At 39.3% G+C, this 12,175-nt stretch overlaps 1 protein-coding gene across 1 annotated transcript; it reads left to right on the top strand.

The window, feature by feature from the left end:
* The first annotated feature begins 4,712 nt into the window (after window positions 1-4,712).
* prlhr2a (prolactin releasing hormone receptor 2a) lies at window positions 4,713-11,565 on the top strand. Its single transcript, XM_049578015.1, has 3 exons — window positions 4,713-4,780; window positions 6,637-7,119; window positions 9,928-11,565. The coding sequence occupies exons 2-3, from the start codon at window positions 6,665-6,667 to the stop codon at window positions 10,562-10,564; spliced, it is 1,092 nt and encodes a 363-aa protein (XP_049433972.1). The 5' UTR covers window positions 4,713-4,780; window positions 6,637-6,664; the 3' UTR covers window positions 10,565-11,565.
* Window positions 11,566-12,175: the final 610 nt, after the last annotated feature.

Raw genomic sequence — 12,175 nt, 5'->3', positions numbered from 1 at the left:
TCAAGTGACTAGTGACAAAAACTAGTGATAAAAATAATAGTTAGCATGTTAGCCATTAGCCTAGATACAGCCAGGGTGCATAGTAGCGTCAGACCTGTTAAAACTAAGTGAAAGGGCATACTTCAAGTGCAAAGTTAGTCCACTAAACAAGCTTTTTTTCCACAAAGACTGCCTCATATTGAAAATCGCCAAAATATCGCAAGAACAAGTAGCGATCTCATACCGCGATTTAAATATTTCGTGTTACTTTGTACTTCGATTACTACTAAGTGGAGGCCTATTGTGCTTTTTACTCCATTACGTTTGTCTGAGAACACTAGATTCCATTCTGCAAGTACTATACTATCGGTGATTTAAGTATATTTTCTGGTGGTGGAACTTGATGCTGTAGGCTACTTGTACTTACGTAAAATTCTGAGTGCAGACTTGTAACAGAGTATTTCTGCGCCATAGTTTTACTACTTTTACTGAAGCAAAAGATCTGAGCATGTCTTTCACCCGCTGCTTAGTCTGAGTGGGTGGAAGTTCGCTGCATAGATCAGCCTCTCATTGGGCGGAACAAGCCACCCGCTGAAGTCCTGCCCTACCACCTCCAGTTGCAGTTTTCAACACGTCCTTTACTAACTTTTGCAGTGTTTGATCTTGCGGGGATGTAGTCATTTTTCTGCCATGGTTCGCGTCCTGTCAGCGATATTTTTGTGGGCGTTACACCAAAACCTGTTTCCCCCTGGCAATATTTTTGCAAGCGCACCATTGCTGTGGCACCGCCAAGAACAATTGTGATTGGTTGAAAGAAATACAAGCGGCCGGGGCGTTTTTTTTTCTCCAATCTTAAAGTGAGAGTTGGCCCAGCCAGACCTTTCTTTTCTTGAGAAAGGTCTGGTGAGCGAGACTACCCACTGCTTAAATATGGGGCAAAACCACACAATTCTCCCAGCAGTCTGCTTGCTATCTTAGACAAGTTAGGCCCATAATGTCAAACAGGACGACTGTAGCTGCACAGCATTTATGGTCATACATGTATGAACTTGAGAACATGTGATACACAGCCCTGAATGCCATGCAATCTGGAAACACTTTACACAGCCAGACATACAGTACAGCGAAACAACCACCAATTATCTAATATGCAGTGTGGTGCTGTTAGATGTCTTTGTCACAGTTTCATAAATCAGTGACTGAATCAAAAAAAAAAAAAACATGTATGTTTATGTTATGTAAAATGTAATTTTGTAATGTAAATAGCTTTCCTGCAGGGAAAATGAAATGTCAGGCAAATATCAGAGTGATGCAACCAGAGCAAACAGTGTTACCTTTTGAAATGCTGTCTCAGCTTTTGTCTCGTCGTCTTATATGTAAGTGTTTGCTATTGACTGAACAAGAAAAGGAGATTCTGCTACATTTAAGCTGACCTTGAAACTAAAGGAGAGCTTGAATAACCCCTTTTTCACTGTACTGCCACCTGCAATTTTCTGCTGTACTCATCTTTGTCTTCCTTTATAACTTTTTGCTTCAGAAGAAATCTTCTTTGCCATAATATCATTCCCACCAAGTTATAAAAATAGGTCTGTGGTTTGGAGGGACAGTGGATGAATAGCATGGATAGATTACTAAGGGCCCAAAAGTGTCAGTGGCCCCCTGACCTTCACTTACAAAATGTCACTCAATTTAACACGTACCGACCAGGAAGAGACTCAAAAATTACAACAAAGAGATACGAAATGACCAATAAGACACAAAACAGCCACAAGAAGGCACAAAAATGACTAAAGAGATACAAAATTACATCAAAGACACACCAAATGCCTACAAAGAGACATAAAACAACGTCAAAGAAACACAAAATGACTATAAACTATGACTATAAAGAGAAACAAAATGATGTTGAATAGACACAAAATGACTAAAGAAATACAAAATGACATCAAAAAGACACAAAATGACTATAAAGAGAAACAGAAAGATGTCAAACAGACACAAATTGACTATAAAGAGAAACAAAATGTCAGAGACAAAATGACTAAAGATACAAAATGACGTCAAAGAGACACAAAATGACTATAAAGAGAAACAAAATGATGTCAGAGACACAAAATGACTATAAAGAGAAACAAAATGATGTTGAATAGACACAAAATGACTAAAGAGATACAAAATGACATCAAAAAGACACAAAATGACTATAAAGAGAAACAGAAAGATGTCAAACAGACACAAATTGACTATAAAGAGAAACAAAATGTCAGAGACAAAATGACTAAAGATACAAAATGACGTCAAAGAGACACAAAATGACTATAAAGAGAAACAAAATGATGTTGAATAGACACAAAATGACTAAAGAGATACAAAATGACATCAAAAAGACACAAAATGACTATAATGAGAAACAGAAAGATGTCAAACAGACACAAATTGACTATAAAGAGAAACAAAATGTCAGAGACAAAATGACTAAAGATACAAAATGACGTCGAAGAGACACAAAATGACTATAAAGAGAAACAAAATGATGTCAGAGACACAAAATGACTAAAGAGATACAAAACGACATCAAAAAGACACAAAATGACTATAAAGAGAAACAAAATGATGTCAAAGAGATAAAATGACTATAAAGAGAAACAAAATAACATTGAAGAGACACAAAATGACTATAAAGAGAAACAAAATGATGTTGAATAGACACAAAATGACTAAAGAGATATAAAATGACATCAAAAAGACACAAAATGACCATAAAGAGAAACAAAATGATGTCAGAGACACAAAATGACTATAAAGAGAAACAAAATGATGTTGAATAGACAAAAAATGACTAAAGAGATACAAAATGACATCAAAAAGACACAAAATGACTATAAAGAGAAACAGAAAGATGTCAAACAGACACAAATTGACTATAAAGAGAAACAAAATGTCAGAGACAAAATGACTAAAGATACAAAATGATGTCAAAGAGACACAAAATGACTATAAAGAGAAACAAAATGATGTCAGAGACACAAAATGACTAAAGAGATACAAAACGACATCAAAAAGACACAAAATGACTATAAAGAGAAACAAAATGATGTCAAAGAGATAAAATGACTATAAAGAGAAACAAAATGACATTGAAGAGACACAAAATGACTAAAGAGATACAAAATTAAGTTTAAGTTTCAAGTTGATTTATTTAGAAATGGGACAATGCATATTAATTACATCAAAGAGACACAAAAAACCCACAAGGAGATACAAAATGACCTCACTCAAAATTACCACAAAGAGATGTGATTTAGCAAACATAAATAAATGAATAAAACATACAAAATTACCACAAAGTCTGTGTCTTGCTCCTATTTGGGAGAGGTGGTGGGGCTTTTTGCATGTCTGTGCCCAGGGGCCCATTGTCTCATAACCTGCTCATGGTTTCCTGCACTGACTCTGTCCTAATTGATTTAGTTGACCAACAATGTTAAGTCTGACTTGAAAGTAATATGACATATTTTAGTCAGAAAGAAAAGTATAAACTGTAATTGATGTAGTATTTTCTGTTCTTCTGTGTTTTGACCGGAAGAATAAGTCCTGGTTTAATTCTGCCTTAACAGATCCTGCTGACACAGGACTGAGCTGCGATTGGCTGCATGCAGGAGGAAGAGTAGGGAGAGTTAACCTCTATCGATTACGACCAAACTCTTACAGCTTTAAATGAAAGCAGCGAAGTCTCAGACACACTGAATACAACCTCCACTGTGAATATCCCACCAGTAGGCCTGGTCGTTTGGCTTCACACCGGGCTATTGATTCAGAATCAATCCACTTATGCCAGCATATAGCCACGATTGTTTTGTCTCTGCCCTGTCCTGCCTTGTTTAAGAGAAACTGAGAATCGGTTTGCACAAATGAAACACCATGCCTGCAGAGTTCCAGCTCTGATTGTCCTCCATACAAAGGCCGCTCAACATTCAGACATCACATCACGTCACCTCCTTATCAGCCTGCCCCTCGGCCCCTTTTACAAATATTTGTGAGTAGTGAAGGATGACAGTTCAAACATTAGAGCCACTGTGGCAGTGACCTCAGCAGTGGACCTTTTGGGCATGCATAAGAAGGTGCTTGTCACCATTACTCATGACTCATATCTGACTTTAGCAGGTTCCTCTGTATTTCTCAATATGAAAAAACAAATATCAGCTGGTTAGATATTGTGTTTTATCTGACAGCAGTCAGTAGGAATATTATAGTGAGCACATATAGAGGATAAACATGCAGAAATGAAAAGGTCAGCCACACTGTAACTACTCATCAGCCTACAGTAATAGGTTGGGTTTTTTTTGTTTGTTTTTTGCCGGTGTTGTTACAGTGATGCATTCTGGGAGTATTGTATGTGATTTTCCGTGCAGGGTAAAGCTACCATCCACGGAGACACGCGCGTCAGAAGCTCTTTCAGTCCTCAGAGCTGTCAGTCAGGTTTAAAGGCACACATAGAAAAAGCGAGCCAGCCAGACCGCACCTGTTGATCGCAAATGGCAACTCTCTCTCTCTCTCTCTCTCTCTCTCTCTCTCTCTCTCTCTCCATGCTTAAAATCGACTGTCACTTAAGTCATTGCAGTGCTAGTCAATTCTGATGTATTAAATTCCTAATGGTCAGAGTGCATGGATGCGTGTCTTTAGTGCTGCTCAGAGACACTTGCGCTCATTTGCGCGAGGAGCGCGCATTTCTCCAGAGGCGCACAGAAGCTCCGCGCTGGATCCCTCTGATATCTTCTATCTGAAAACTGAGGATCAACACACGGTAGGTGTGCTACTTTTTTTTGTTTCCTCAAATTCCACATGCGAAATGCCATATAGATTCAGTTTAGGCACAACTAAAAGTCAGTGCAGCAAATGTTTGAGCTGAAAAGAGACAGATGGAGATAATGCAAATGCATGCGTCAATTCTGTTTCATCGTAAGAGATTTCAAACGCTTTTCTTACTTGCAGGAGTTTAGAGCATTTTAACTTGGTCATGGTTTGGCGAAATTTGTAACTGCATCGCAATATTCCGAGGCTGAATCTTTTTTTAAAGGACTCAACAAGATACAGTGATCATTTTTTAATGCCCTTCATTAGTGGTTGTCCAACTTATCTGTTCAGATGTCTTTGATTTCGTTGTCAAAGTGTGTATTTATTCTGCCTGGCAGTGGGATACAGTCATGTTTCGATAATTAATTTACCTGGCAGAGCAAGTAAATTGTATATTTTCCATACCTATGGAATTAATTCCTGTCAGGGTATTGTATTCTCTTACTGACGAAAATATCAGAAACAGTTTGTGAATCAAATGTTACAGTTTTCTCTGTCGCACTAGATATGCAAACTGCATTACTATGAATTTACTACATCTGATATTGTTGCGTCAGTTCTGCTGCTGAGCTTCTTGTGTTTTCTCTGAGTGATTTCAGACGTTTTTTATTAAAAATGTCGAATCAAAGGGAGCACATATAAAAAACATGGTTTAGACATAGCCTACTGTAAAAAAAAAAAAAAAAAAAAAACAGCCACAAAAAAAATCAGTCCATAGCACACGATACCCATTATCATTAGACTCTGCTGTTAGAGATACATAACAAGTACAAAATGTTCATGTACTGTAAATAAATAAATAAATGAATAAATAATTATTGTTTTTACTCTTGGAAAGTTCGGGACATTTTGTTTTAATCTGAAGCAGAAATTATTCCTCTTAACAAAAAAAAAAACAAAAAAAAAAGGCAGCTGCTGTATTTTATTTTATTTTTTTCAATCTCAGCCACACTTTTCAGGGAAATCATTATTTTTTTGTAGAGTCTCACTAGCATCTTTTTTTTTTCTTTTTCTTTTTTTTTTAAAATCTGAACAGTAACTTCAAAATGCAACAAGTCTTATCCATATGTGCCACAGAGTAAATCCTCTTAGTCACCATTTTATGTCAGAATGTTCTCATGCAGTCATGTTGTCATAATATGTCCATTATATTTCCCCACTGACGTTAAATTGGCCCTCACTTAGAACCAGTGCAGCCTGTGTTGTGCACATAAACACTGCACATACAGAGTGTATGGTAGATAATAGTCCAGAGCAGGTCTGAGCCACGCAGCAGCATTCAATTTAATATTCAGTGTTTGTGTTGCAGTTCTGAAACTCTGATGAAATACCTGAAAGGCACCTGACAGTGACAGACAATCATGTTTACAGCAAGAACCCCAATCATAAGACTTAAAACACAATAACAGAAACACACCTCTGTAAAGGTTTCTACATGTAGCTAGCCATGAGAAACTTCATTGTATTCTAACAGAGGGAAGTTACTGTCAGTACAGTAATCTTCCTTTTGGAGCGATACAGAACTGGAAAATATGTTATCACAAAGACAGGAATTATAAGTGGACAGAGGTACTTGCTCATCAAACTGAAGCCTACATACAGCTTATCTGCAGTGCATTCATCCTGGATTAGAATGAAAAGGAACATTTCAAGTGGAGTTAATTAAATGACTGTCTACAGTAGTGGGGGGTTTATTATTTATCTATGTCCACCAGCCATTCAGCATATCCTTGGCTTGGCAGTGGTATCTCAGTGTGCATGTTGCTGAATAGTTGCAGTTGCAGTTTATCGTATTCATGATTTCAGCCTTCCAGGTTGACATCAGCCTTCTGGGATGGAGGGCACAGGCAGCGGCTGGTCAGCTGAGCTCACTCCTGTGATGCGTGAGGTGAATGGCAGTGACACCGGCCAGGTCTTTGAGGTGGCGCTGCAGAACGGCTCCACCAAGCGCAGCCCCCAGTTTGTGGGTGTGGAGCTGCTACAGTCTTTCAAGCTGCTCATCATTCCCTGCTACACTCTGGTGGCTCTGGTGGGAGTCTTTGGCAACTATCTGCTCCTCTATGTCATTTGCCGCACCCGCAAGATGCACAACGTCACCAACTTTTTCATTGGAAACCTGGCCTTCTCTGACATGCTGATGTGTGCTACGTGTGTCCCCTTCACACTGGCCTACGCCTTCAACCCACACGGCTGGGTGTTTGGTCGCTTCATGTGCTACCTGGTGTACCTCATTCAGCCTGTGACGGTGTATGTGTCGGTCTTCACTCTCACTGCAATTGGTGTGGATAGGTAAGTGAAAAGGAGCCAGAAGGCTAAGGACAGACTCTATAAAATAAACCCTCAAAAACCTGAAGAATATTCAGCATATTGCTATTCACTACCATCAGATGAGCAAGGTTTTCAGCTTGAGGCATTTATTCAAACCCAATCAGCCACCCTGTAATAAGCTACTGTACAGATTTATTAAAAAATAATAAGGTACATGATTCCTCACAATGAATGTCAGTATCTCTTTTTGCACAAAATTGCAGTGGCAGTAAGCAAATCTGTAAACACCTGAGTGCAGTCGATTCTTGTGCCAGCTCTGAAAATAACTGTTCTCATTCTCTGAGTTTCCAGAACCACATGACGGTAGGGATCTCATACAAGTTCTGAACTGTATTGGTAAACACCTCAAGGAAAATAATAAAATCTCGATGTACTTCCCTCCCTGTACTTGAATCTTATGTTATCGTATATTATTTGCAAGGCCATGAAAATTCAATATCTTGTTTTATTCATGATTGAAGACAGCATATCATTTACCTGTAAAAACTGGCCACTCATACTACACTACACACAACAGATCCTCTTCAGCTCTATACAGATATTGTGTATAATCCTATCCCACACATTTCCCTGACTTTAAACCTGTATGGCTGAGGGACAAAAGGCCAGAAGATGATCTATCAGTCCCTAATACTTTCCCCCCATTGCTCAAGACTCCAAGGTTTTGTGCTCCTTACACCAAGCTGTGAGCCAGAAGCAAAAATGCTGCTTTGTCTGTTCACCATGGATACAGCGACAGAGCTGAATTTGGATTTGATTTTTATAAAACCTTTGTGAAAATGATTTTGTTTTTGTTTTTTGGTTGGACACTGTCAATTTGGCATTGACTTCCTTCTGTGGTCATTTCTGAAGCTGTATTATCTGTGGTGCTGAACAGCTGTGTTGTCATTTGCTTGTTAATTGCTTTTGGCAGCCAATGACTTGTTAATTCAGTGCTAAACTTAAAAGTCCAGTGTGTAGGATTTAGAGGGATATATTGGCAGAAACTGAATATAATATTCATAACTATGTGTTTATTAGTTTATAATCACCTGTAAATAAGAATTGCTGTGGTTTTTTTGTTGGTTTTTTTGTACCTTAGAATGCGACATCTACATAGGGAGTGGGTCCTCTTCGATGGAGTTCATCATAGTGATCTAGTAGCCCAGAACAATCAAACCAAACAGTGGCTACATACCAAACAGATAGGGCCAGTCACATTTTGGATTTTCCCATTGGCCTCTATAGTTCTTCTTCAAGCATGGCACATGGGAGACGTTTCTGGCACTGTCTACACGTCTACTGATATTTTTGAAAATGGATAGTTTAAGGTCACTAAAATGAAGATTTTTTTGAAGCACCCTCTAAGGTGCAGATTTTTCAAAACTCTGGTTACTGTGCATTTGGGAAACTATGATGTACAGTCCTTACTTTGTGCATGTACGTAGTTGCTTGGTGTAATGAATAGGGCTGTGAATCAATTAGAATATTTAACCGTGATTATTTGCACAATTGTCTATCATTAACTTGAGGTTATTCACAAATTAATTGCACATTGTTTATCTGTAAAGTAAAAGTTTTTAATACTCTTATCAACATGGGAAGTGACTAATATGCTTGCTTTATGCCAATATATTTTAATTATTATTGCAACAAACCAAAACAATGACAAACACTGTCCAGAATATTTTCCAGAATATCCTCAAAAATACTGCATGCTCAAAAAGTATGCTGACAGCATACCATGGCAAACTCAAGCCCAACAAGCAACAACAGATGGACATATTGGCCTGAATGCAACATTACTAACTAGTAATACTAACACAAAGTAGTGTCCAACTTTACACTTGCAAAGGTCAACCAAAAATCCTGTTGTTTTTTTTTAAACAGCTCAACGTACTCCTGTGGTAACTCAATTCATATCGACAGTAAATGCAGATAACTTTAGTCTTATTGAGAGAATCATCTGAAGCTGAACTTGCCGTCCATAAGATCCCTGTCTTTATCCATCTCTGCTCACAGAGCTTTGTTTCTGCTTCCCACCCACAATGTTACTGCTGCATCACTTCCTGATTTCCCAATCTACAGGGTGAGCCGAGGGTCATAATTACAGAATGTAGAGCGTTAATCATGCGTCAAAAAAAAATTGGTGGTGTTAAAAGGAATTTGCATAACTCATTATTAACGCGTTAACTTTGACAGCTTTAGTAATAAGCTTACACCAGAGACAGAAACAACAACAGCAAATTCGCTTCATGGAGGAATGGCGACGTCTGCCGCGCCCAATGCTGTTTGGTCCATGTCAGCACTTGCAGTTTTAAGTCTGCCAGATACAATAGTTTTGGATCAGGCCCAGGGTGGTGGGACTGGAAGCAAAACTTATGGATGTCCAGGGCAAACCTGTGTCTTTGAATGAGCTCTGGTGTGGTGATGACGTCTCCAGTAGGTATTTTGAAAAAGGTAATATTTGTCTGTGCACTTTGTGACAAGGGGAGACGCCTGAAGACAGCTAATACCAGCAAGTGTTTGGAGTTCTAGGGTTTGTGCAGATATTGTAAATTGAAGATCGTGTGGACAGAACTGACAGAGGTAAAATATTTTAAAATATCTGAACACGTGTAGACAGTGCATCAGTTGGTTGTAATCTGCAACCCTTAACACAATATGCCACAAAATCCTACACACTAGACCTCATATTTGGCATGTCTCTAGAATTGTTTCTAACAGTTTAGTTAGATAGATCTAATCTAAGATATCTCTGAGGCTTTCTTCTTCTCTGCTTCATTTTAGATACTATGCCACAGTTCATCCTCTTAAAAAGCGAATCTCAGTATTGGCATGCACCTACCTTTTGTCTGGGATCTGGCTGCTGTCCTGCGGTCTGGTGGCCCCGGCTGTGGCTCACACCTACCATGTGGAGTTCAAGAATGAAGGCTTCACCATCTGCGAGGAATTCTGGATGGGCCAGGAGAGGGAGCGGCTGGCCTACGCTTACAGCACTCTCTTCATCACCTACGTCCTGCCTTTGTCGGCGCTCTGCATCTCCTACCTGTGCATCTCTGTCAAACTGCGAAACTGTGTTGTACCCGGCCACCACACCCAGAGCCAGGCAGAGGCTCAAAGGATGCGCAAACGCAAGACCTTCCGTCTGGTGAGCCTGGTGGTGGCAGCCTTTGGCATCTGCTGGATGCCCATCAGTGTGTTCAACGTGCTGCGAGACATTGACATTGACCTGATTGATAAGCGGTACTTTCTGCTCATTCAGCTGCTCTGTCACCTGTGTGCAATGAGCTCATCCTGCTGTAACCCTTTCCTCTACGCTTGGCTGCACGACCGCTTCCGTGCTGAGCTTCGCAAAATGTTCACATGCCGCCGTCGTATCGGCATCTCGGCCAATAACTGCGCCACTGCCAGCGTGGTTTTGTGAAGCTCCTGTGTTTTAGGCTGCTGTTGGTTAGTCCATGTTTCTTTGGACAGTAGTTTATACTCATCTCATTCTGGTAACAGACAAGCAACACAGAATTAGATAGGTGTACATAGGATTCATAACTGTATGGCGATCCAACTTTTACTCAAGGTAGTACACATAATTCTGTAAACTGGTGTCAGACCTGTTGCCAGTATGCTTGAAAGAGTACTCCACCAGTTTAGCATTGCCCTTCTATTACACTGTCTAACTTATGATGGATGATGTAGAAAAATAGGATCTTAATCAATACAGCAAAGCCAGAGATATCATTGTTTTTATGCCACATATGTCTATATTGCCACAATGCAGCTCGACCGCTGACAGTTTGGTTGAAGATTTGAATGTGTTTCTTGTAATAACTTATGTTGCCTCAATGTGTTAGCCTTAAGCAAAGACAAAGAGCAAGCTACAGAGACTCAGTGAGCTCACTTCTATCTATTTTTGTGTCTGGACCATGAAAAATCCTCTTTTTTTTCAGATTTAAATATTGACTAAAAGGACCAGTGTGTAGGATTTAGTGGCATCTAACACTGAGGGTTGCAGATTGCAACCAACTGAATACTCTCCCCTCTTCCTTTCCAAGTGTGTACAGTAGGAACCTTTACTCTCTAGAGCCAGTGTTTGGTTTGTCTGTTCTGGGCTTCTGTAGAAACATGGCAGAATTTGTGGAGGAGGACCCATTCCCCAGTGGATATAAAGGCTCATTCTAAGGTAATGAAAGCATGAAAAGAATGATTCTTAGTTTTAGGTGATTTTAAACGATGAAAACAGATACACAATACACAATAGACCAAACTGAATCCTACACACTGCAACTTTTATTTACTTCAAGGATAAAGCAAGCAAAATTCTGTAGTTTTATGTTTGTTGACAGATTTCATGAAAAGACCCAAACCAACAGCGTGTTTATCCGTCTGTCAACACTGCCTGACTTCCCCTGCCTTTGTGTGGCTCTCAGCGCCGAGCCAATCATTTCCTAATTAAGCTAAAAACTTCTCTCTCTGGGTTTTCATTTTTGCAAAACAAACCTCACGGTGATCAAAATATCTTATTATCAGAAGAGTTTGATTCTGCAATATTATTTGAATAATATTTTAAACTGTGCACAGTAACAACCATATGAAGGAAAGCCTGCCATACCTGAGGTGCAGTTCAAAATATGTTCAGTATTTAGCAGCTGCTTGGTTTTATTTATTGTTTGTTTTCTGAATAACACCTCTTTGAAGCAAAAATAGGCACAATATGTTTGTGAGGACTTGGCGACCATCAGACACCTGAGTGTGTTGAGTTGGATGTGGGAGGAGAATCGTCTAGTGAAAAAAAAAATACACGCGAGTCAAGAGGATCAGCAGAGAAAATATAAAATAAAGACAAGTCACAAGTATTTACTTTCATTTTTATAAAAGGATAGATGATGTCCCAGAACAGCTGGGCACTGCAGTTTTCAGCAAATGTTTCCCAAGCAGGAGTAAATAATGGATTTGGTGGGGACTGTTCTAAGCAGTAGATTTGGTTTGCTGAGTATTTGTAGCAGCAGGGTGGTGTATGTGGGAGTGATTGGGAATAAAC

The sequence above is a fragment of the Epinephelus fuscoguttatus genome, linkage group LG6, assembly GCF_011397635.1.
Source record: "Epinephelus fuscoguttatus linkage group LG6, E.fuscoguttatus.final_Chr_v1".
NCBI lineage: Eukaryota > Metazoa > Chordata > Actinopteri > Perciformes > Serranidae > Epinephelus > Epinephelus fuscoguttatus.
Note: the sequence above shows the minus strand (reverse complement) of the source record. Positions and strands in the feature narration are given on the sequence as shown.